This window comes from Acyrthosiphon pisum, chromosome X (assembly GCF_005508785.2).
Source record: "Acyrthosiphon pisum isolate AL4f chromosome X, pea_aphid_22Mar2018_4r6ur, whole genome shotgun sequence".
NCBI classification, from domain to species: domain Eukaryota; kingdom Metazoa; phylum Arthropoda; class Insecta; order Hemiptera; family Aphididae; genus Acyrthosiphon; species Acyrthosiphon pisum.
The window spans coordinates 62,593,898-62,603,350 of NC_042493.1; the positions used below are offsets into that span (position 1 = coordinate 62,593,898).

At 28.3% G+C, this 9,453-nt stretch overlaps 1 protein-coding gene and 1 long non-coding RNA gene across 2 annotated transcripts; both read right to left on the minus strand.

The window, feature by feature from the left end:
* Positions 1 to 1,124: 1,124 nt before the first annotated feature.
* On the minus strand, positions 1,125 to 1,899 carry LOC115033030. The gene is made up of 2 exons (XM_029485221.1): positions 1,633 to 1,899; positions 1,125 to 1,535 (listed from the first exon to the last, which is right to left on the minus strand). The coding sequence occupies exons 1-2, from the start codon at positions 1,897 to 1,899 to the stop codon at positions 1,125 to 1,127; spliced, it is 678 nt and encodes a 225-aa protein (XP_029341081.1).
* Positions 1,900 to 3,512: 1,613 nt separating this feature from the next.
* Positions 3,513 to 6,364, minus strand: LOC100161346. The gene is made up of 3 exons (XR_001679280.2): positions 6,149 to 6,364; positions 5,972 to 6,074; positions 3,513 to 5,364 (listed from the first exon to the last, which is right to left on the minus strand). It is a non-coding gene; the product is annotated as an uncharacterized LOC100161346 (long non-coding RNA).
* Positions 6,365 to 9,453: the final 3,089 nt, after the last annotated feature.

Here is a 9,453-nt window from a genome sequence, read left to right on the forward strand (position 1 = left end):
TTTATTGGATTTGTAATTTGTAATTTAGTTTTAGAATATAGTAAGTTTTTGTATATCAAGTGTCACAAATAGCTGAAGTGAATTGTTGTGAACAAGACATCTCTACCTAAATTGAAGGTGAATATTTCCAAAAAAAAAAAAAAAAAAGGTTTTTATACTTGGTTTATAAAAAAATGTAATAAATCCATCTTTGTTGGTACCATATATCTTACCAAAAACAGTTAAAGACTATTATGAATATTTATAAAAATAAATATGAGTATAGTTAATTATTTTCCTGTTTATTATTATTGTTATTTTTTTAAAAAAATATGCATACATTTTTATTATGTCTGTGATAGTCTGTGGTGGTTAAGGGCCCCGCCACACTACTCCAGTTTCACCGGACCGGTGAAAACGCACCGGTCATCCGGTTTATTAAAACACATTGATTTAAATTTAACCCGCCACACTATCCTGTACGCTCATGTCCGGTCATGCGTCTACCGGATAGAAACGGCACATGCTGCGTTGAAAACGGAAAGGGATAGACGGATGAAATAATCAAAACACATTATTTTATATCATACCTGTCACACTGGTGCGTTTAAGCGGACAGCGTTTTTTTAAATTGTGATTTTGAAATTTGAGATTTTTTTAATCATTTTTTTTTATTTACTACATTAATAAATTATCATAATGTTTGACATTGATAAATTTATTCAATGCATCCATAATAATAATTCTATATGGGAAATGGGTGCCAAAGAATATTCTGACAAACACCTAAAAATTAAAAGTTGGTTGGACGTTGGAAGCACAATGTTTTTGGACTGGAATGGACTAGAAAAAAATGTGAAAGATGAACGAGGTAAGGAAATAACACATACATATTCATAACATTTAAATATGATATCAAATTGTAGATATTTTATGATGTACCTATACATTAATTTATACAACAACAAAAATGTATATTAATTATAATATATACCTATATAGTATATTATATATTATATCTATTTATATAGGTATATTTATTAAGGTATATTAAATTATAATACTAAATAGGTAGTAATACATGAATAATACTATTTTTTTAAAGTAGAAAATATTAAATAAGGTAAAAAAAAATATTATCAAAGTTAAATTTTTTGAAATTGGAAGGGCACTGATCCAGGTCCCATAAAATATTTTGCGAAATAGTCTCTAACTTCTGTACCTTGACTACGAGCACCCGTACCACGAACTTCAATATCATCCAACATATTGGTCTCTGTATCTTTGTTGTTGAAGCCATCCCTTCTTCGAACAAAGTTGTATAAAACACAACACGATTTAATTATTTCGTCCACAAAATCAGGTTCAACCTGTATTGGTGTATGTAAGACACGCCATTTATTAGCCAGAACACCAAAGGTACATTCTACCGTCCTTCGTGCCCTTGATAGCCTATAGTTAAATATTTGTTTGGTATCATTAAGACCACGTCCTGGGTATGGTCTTAATAAGTTAGAATGTAAGGCGAATGCCTCGTCTCCAATAAATACAAAAGGCTGAGGATGTTCATTTGTGTTAGGTAAATTTGCTAATTCTGGTAGTTTGAGTTGATTTGAATAAAGTTTTTTTTCCAAAACAACTCTCTTTAAATACATTTGAATTGCCCTCTTTGCCATAGGCACCAACATCAATTGCAATAAAACATAAGTTAGCATCAGCAATTGCCATCAACACAATCGAAAAATACTTTTTGTACTTGAAGTATAATGAGTCTGAATTGTTTGGACCTTTACATCGAATGTGCTTACCATCTATTGCTCCTAAGCAGTTCGGAAAATTAGTCTTGTCATAAAAAGTATTAGCAATTTCAACCCATCTTTCTGTTGAAGGTTCTGGCAATTCTTTTGGTTGTAAAACCATCCATAAAATCGTACATGTCTCTTTTACGATTTCCCCAATAGTACTCCGAGAAATGTAAAAATCAAACTGTAATGCACCAAAACTTTTGCCAGTAGATAAAAACCTTAAATTAAAAACAAATTTATATAGTTACTATTTTAGGTTAAGACTATTTATTTTATTATAATTCACCGACCAAATTATTGCAGTTTATTATTATCTACCTACCCTACTATTGTTACTATTTCATAATTCTTATGCATTTTTAATTTTGTTTTAAAAACTAAATAGTAACAGAAATGAAAAATACATGGCGTCATATTCGTGATAATTACTCTAAATTTATCAACCAAGGAAAAAGTGGTGATGAGGGAACTTCAAAAAAAAAATATGTATACGCTGATGCATTAAGTTTTTTGCAACAAACAGTGAAAAAAAGAAAGTAAGTTCTACTTTAAGTTTAAATACATTATTATAGACAAATTGCATATAATATACAATAGTTTTAGATTCTGAGTGGACCTATAATAAATGTATTGATTTGACAATGTGTGTGTTTATTTTTAAAATTTAAACAAATTTTAATAGTTGGGTCTTTTTGAAAATGTTGGGTCTGCTTGAAAATGTAATACAAGGCTCCTAATATAAAAAGTGTATCAGAACTGACAAAAAAAAAAAAATTAATTGATCCTTCTTAAACGTATGCTAAAATCTGTGAAAATTATATGGTTGGTAAATAATTTAAGAAATATACTCATGTCAGGAAATTCCGAAAAATAATATTTTGAAAAAAGTTTTTACGTTCTAAATTAATGTATACTTACTCGAAAAAATTTTAAATTTTAAAAAAATTCTATATTTTAAAAAAAATTCTAAAAAATAAACTACTTGACTTAGATAAATGTTTTTACTATCAAAATTCTTCTTAATCAATAATCAGATTTCAAAATTGGCCATTTTGAATTTTTCCAAAAAATTAAAATTAAAACTATTATTTTCAGTATTAAAACAAAATTTTTTTTTCATATTACACCTGTGCGCAAGTGATCATAAATTATGTATAAAACAATTTAGCTATTAGTTATTTTTTTTTTGATAAAGGTAGGCAATCTTATGAGAAATCTCGTGTTACATTTTCAAATTATAGATTTAAAAATAAAATTTTTTATGAATTTCTAACTCAAAATAATTTGCAAATTTTTGTGATTTTTACGATATTTGAACTTTAAATGCTTATAAATAAAAATTGTGACTACGGATTTTTAATATTTTTCATAAATCAATGTAACAATATACTAGGAGCCTTGTATTAAATTTTCAAGCTTTTTTACGCAACAAATAAAATTGTATAGACATCTATAGAAAAATAAACTGAAAAAAATTGGAAACTGAAAATGCCCGTAAACAGCTCAAGATAAATCAAAATATTTTTTAAAATGTTATGGTGTATAATGGTGTATAGAAAATGCCAAATATAATCTAAGAAATCTTAAAAGTCTATTATTAATTATTATATTTTATATCATAGGTATTACTCAGATATTTTATTTAAATTTGTACAAAATTAATGATATTATAAGCTATAATATTTTGTATTTGTATAATATTAACAAAGTATTATTATTAGGACGACAAGTAATATTGTGGATAATGCAGATGTTTCAAATGAAGTCTCCAATCTCAATGACATTTTTCAAAACACACTCGATGAGTCGGTCAATGAAAACGAAAGAAATATGAATATTTCAAGTTTGCCAGGTCCGTCGCAATATGAAACAACAAACTTTCAAAGTAAAAAAAAAAAAAATGCCGAGACTCCTTTCCAGTCAAAATTGTTACGTATGCTAGAAAAATCCGAAGATGTAGATCCAGATGTGGCGCTTTTAATGAGTTTTTTAAACCACGTAAAAAAATTATCTGAAGAGCAAAAATTGGATTTTCAGTCGTACGTAATTAGTTTTTTCAAATCTCACTCCAAAACAGTACAACGACCACACAATTTCCAGAACCCTGTTCATACATCCAAGTCAAACAATCATGTACCAGAACTATCTAATCATAGTATCTATAGTATAAATCCTTTGCAATCCGATTTCCATACAATTTTCAAACAAATTATCTCAATAGTCTCAACCCTTCTCTACATCATAACATCGGAACGCCATCAACAGTATCTACTTCATCTACTTCATTAACCACATACCATCCATCAGATATTTATCAGCAACCTTCTACTTTAACTACACCAACATCCTCAACAATGCCACCTATATTTAACCCTTATTTACTTCCTGGCCCCCTTACAGATCCTTATAAAAATATTAGTGATCAATGATTATTATTTAAATAAATATTAATTAATAGATTGTATTATTTTTTTATTATACCGGGTAGGTTATGTTTAATAAGCAAATAAATATTTTAAGTTGAAAACTAATTTACTTTTATTCCTATACCAAGAAGTGGGTACTTATAAAAAGTGTTGACTATTTTTTTTTATAACTATTAATTGTTTTTTTTACATTGTTATAATTTAAACTTTGACTCTATGAATACTTAAATAAATTTGAATGTTTAATCTAAAATATTTAAATAGATTTTTTTAATTACCTATATGTACATAATCTGTGCAGGCCGTTCGACCAAAGACCCCAGGAGCCTTTATTTTTAGGTCCCATACTTAACAAAATTTTAATAAAGTAATCAAAATATAATCATCAGCATGATAAAAATGTTACAGATAAAGCTATAGAGGCGTTCTTTCAGAAAGTATTTATAACACTTTGGGAATTTATCTGGGTATTTTCTTAAATTTTCAAAAAATAATGAAAATCTTTCTGATTTTTCTCGATTCACATTTAATGGATGAACCCAAAATTTACGCTGCACGGGCTCACCTAGCAGTCCAAGTGCTTCCGCAATGCAAACAGCTTTTATTTTTTTATTCATTTTTAATATTAATAAGTTTTATACAAGATAATATTATTAAAATAAAAACTAAAAAGCGTATATGTTCACTCAAAATCCGCGTGCAAACAAATGATCATTTTCAATACTACAATAATTGCATTACTAGATAATTTATATTAGGTGTATAGGTCGAAATTTAGGTGGAAAGGGTAACCGTTTCTGCGGCAAAACCGCAATAGTATGGTGACAATGTCCCGTCCGGTTTATAATGAACGTTTTCACCGGTCCGGTAAAACCGGAGTAGTGTGGCGGGGCCCTAAGGGTTGAAAAATTTACATTGGTGGAAATATGTTAAATGGCCAAGGACTTTGATGAACCTTGCAATGGTCTACAATTATAAGTTTTTTACTTTACTACTCTCTACCATACACTATAGATCTTGTTATATGTCGGTCATATACTATCAACATAAACACCATGTGGAACCGTTAGTGAAAACAGTTTTCTCAGAAGAAGTTTTTTCCAAACAAAATAATCTTCTAAATGGCTTGCATACATCAGTTACTGCATCTCTGACTAAAATTTAAAAAAAAAAACAAAGAATGAATATAAATTAAATTATTTTTAAAATTGTATTAACTTAATGGCTCAATATCATGTTAAAAATCAATGTACTAAAATAGTAACTAACATTATCAATAGTTTTAACATATACTCTATTCACTTTAAGAAGTAACCTCGGTTACGTGGCAGCACCCGACGAGTCGCCGTAGTGGGGACGGCATCTATCCATAGGTGTGACCGCCGCCCGACGAAAACTGGTCGCCGCTGAGGTTACTTCTTAATGTGAATGGAGTAGTTTGTTCTAATACAATATAGCAAATATCCTTGAGTTATAGTTGTGAACCTATAACGTGTACTTGTGTTATTTAATATAATCTACATGGAGAAAAATAAAAAATAACAATATAAACATGTAAACCTTTTTAATTATGAAAAATTATAGTAACTCTATCACCATTTACCATTACTATAAAACAATTACAAAATCAATCCACATCTGACTGCAACTTTGTAAGATAAATAATTGTCGTTTTAATGTATCTATTGAGTTGTTTCAGATCTATCATAAGTAACCAAGAAGTAATACTTTAAAGGAATTTTAATACTATACACAACTTACATGATTTAAGTAATGAAGGTTGGGATGTGATTTGTAACTTGTAGATACCATAAGTTTAACTTGGTTTTTGCAATGGTTTTAATTCTTTGTCGATACATTTCACCTAGAAATAATTACACTGTAGTTTAAAATAAAATACACAAGAAGGTTAGTAGTGAAAAACGATGTACGACTTACGAAAACCACATCAGAGGGTGAACTTTTTGGATTTGTGATTTGTATACTGCACAAGGACAGGTAGTGAACGTATTCATTAATTATATAAAACATACTTAAAGAGTAAAGAGTAAAAAAGGTAAAATATTTAATAAATTCGACAAAAAACTTCAAATCATCAAAATATTATCGTTTAATTTACTATTTAGATAATAATCAAAACGCCACAATATCCTCATTATGCATTAGAAGTGATAACCATCTAAAACCTGAACCGCGGTTATAGTGATTAATGATCCGTTATCATAATTTATAATCTATGATTATTGATAAAGCGATTTTTGTATGAATTTTTTGATTTTTTGACGGTTTTTTGAAGCTATCTATTTGACTACAAACAATTTCGTTACGCCGATCATTTAAATGGAATCTCCATAAAATTCTCTATTGATAAACATAAGGTTTGACCATTCATCGTTCTCTTATGTGGGATTAATATCATCCACAAACAGACGACCACAATAGTTCTGAAAAGAGTAGATACTTATTTTGTATACTATATTAATATACTTACAGTGCTCGAATTGGGAATTATTAAATAGAGGAGCTCAATCTAACAATTTATAAATTGCGTTCCAAGTGCAAAATTATTCAACGCAGACTCGTGGACGCCCCCCACACCCCCCTTAACCAATTCCTAATTTTTCAATACAACATTTCACTTTAGTTACACAATTTTCTACTCCAAATTTCCAAATGTGTTTAGCAGTTGATACAGGCAAAGTACAAAATATTTTCAAGAGTTCATGAATATTTGGATAAACCTCTTTATCACAAACATCTAAAGCATGTAACCCAGAGGTAAATACAATGTTTTCAGTCACTAAAAATAAACCCATGCCCTATGGTAAATCTACAGTCATCGTGGTAATTTTGTTTTATTTACCGACTATTTATCGGGTTTATTATAAACACTCATTCATGAAAAATAATTCGCAGAAAATTTAAAAATATAGTATACCAAAGATATATGTTTTTATTTTCCGATATTTGTGCCACGAACGATTAGTGGCGTATAGTACCTACCTATATCAAAGCGGACAAATTACCACGACTAGAAAATATATAGGTACCTATTTAAAACTTAAAAGTAGTACCATATTGAGAAATACAGAAAATAAGTAAACTTAATTTTACAAAAAAAAAGGTCAAGGGGGGGATCTACCCCCCATATCCCATATATATTAATATATGGTATTAAATTTGAATTCAATGATATAATATCATTGTATAAGAAAAACAGTTCTGAGCGGAGACGATATGTCAGTCTAGCCATCTAGGTATAAGACATATTATATACTTATCTATGGTATTAAAAAAAAATTGACCTTTAATAGGTACCTATAATAAATTCTAAATTAATCATATCACAATATCCATTAGGTACCTAATGACGTGAATGCAGGAAAGCACTCAAGAACGTTTTTGTAATATAAACATTCCAAATTTTGCCACCAAACTGGCTTTGTGATAACAATAATGTGTTAAATATTTAGTACCTATGACTATATTATAAAAATTATGCATTCCATTGTAGTGTATTTATACAGTATAATTCAATATTGTTAGTGGAAGTCTGAATACTTCATACTTATAACGCGTTATTTATCAACAACAAACCGTGATACTATCATAGATATATAATAGTATACTTTAGAAGTTTCAAGTACCCACGAATAATATTTTACAATCATAACAAAATAACTAAAATAGTTATTTTATGTTATTTAATATGTAATTTCGTCCAAATTTGAACTTAAAGACTGTAAAAATAAACTGTCTTTATGTATTTTTTTAAATTTTTTGGTAACAGAATTAACTACTTACGTGGAATCTTGTTTCAAATTTTCAATCCTTAGATATAAAAGTTAAACATTTTATACATTTATAACTACTAAAAATTGATCAAATTTAAATTTGATAAATTTTATCAAAATTCGATCTTTATAAATGCTTATAAAAAAAATTGTACCTATGTATTTTTAATAATTTTCAACTGCTATTGTAACAATATATCAGGAAGTAGAACTTCTATATAACAGTCACCGAAGGGACTGTAAATAATGACCGCTATTTAGAGGTGCCCGCCCAACAGAGGTAGGACAACACTAGGAAAACACTCGACCGGACCAAACAAATTGACCGTTACATAGAGGTGACCGTTAATGGAAGTTTTACTGTATTACATTTTTACACTTTTTGGCCCAACAGATAAAACTTTATTGATATTCATAGAAAAAAAAAATAAAAAAATTGAAATATGAAATTGTCCGTAAACAGTTCAAAACAAATCAAAATATTTTGAAAATTTTATCAAGTATAAGAATCGATAAAATAAACATTCGGTGAAATTTGCATGTACCTATCTAGAGTCATTCGTTTTTTAATTACAATTAAATAAGAAAATCGTCACATGAGAAATCGAGTGAGTATCAAATGTTGTAAAAATATGAATTTCAAACGCTCATAAAAATTTAATTTGACTTTTTTGTAGACATTTTTTTTTTGATAAAGATAGACAATATTATGTGGAACCTTGTAATACATTTAAAAATTCGTTATATCGAAAGTTCGTTACATCGAAATTCGTTATATCAAGAGAATATACCAATTGAATTCGTTATAACGAGAATAAAAATAAAAATTCAAAATTTTATTATTCGTATACATATGTATAAAATATATGAGTCATATAAGTATATACATATTTATTGTTTAATTTCAATATAAATGTATGTAATAATATTTCTAATAAAAATATGCTATAATAATAATATGTACATATAATAAATCGCTATACATGTGTGCATTTATTTTTTAAAAAAATCAGATATTTTTGATTGTTTGCAACTGCTTGAGTTTACCTTATCAATAGTATTGTCCAGATTTAAAATGCTAGAAAACACATTGTCGTCAATATCATGTCTCTGTAAGTAACTTAAGACGGCGCGAAGACCTAATTTGGCTTCCTTCGAGTTTACGATGGGGTCTTTAGGAGATTCTTCTTCGTCATTTTCTTCGTCATAACCTTCTTCGTTATTAAAACTGGCAAAAATCTCATCGTCTGTAAGAGACCCACAGACAGCCAAATCATCGTCGATAGCAACATAATCTTCAAACGTCAATTGATCGTTTAGAACAGTCGATAATGTGTTATATTGAGTGTCAACTTCTAACAGTGATAGAGAATTCTTCTTCTTCATTATCAATAGTTATCACAAATCCACATTTTCTAAAGCAGTTTTGATGTTTGTGTAGTCACATTG

Bases quoted from the DNA above. Each gene is read 5' to 3' on its own strand.
- LOC115033030 (XM_029485221.1), bottom strand. From the start codon at position 1,899: ATGGTTTTACAACCAAAAGAATTGCCAGAACCTTCAACAGAAAGATGG. The intron at 1,536-1,632 runs GTATTTAAAGAG...GAACATCCTCAG, and splicing joins GCAAAGAGGGCAATTCAAAT to CCTTTTGTATTTATTGGAGA.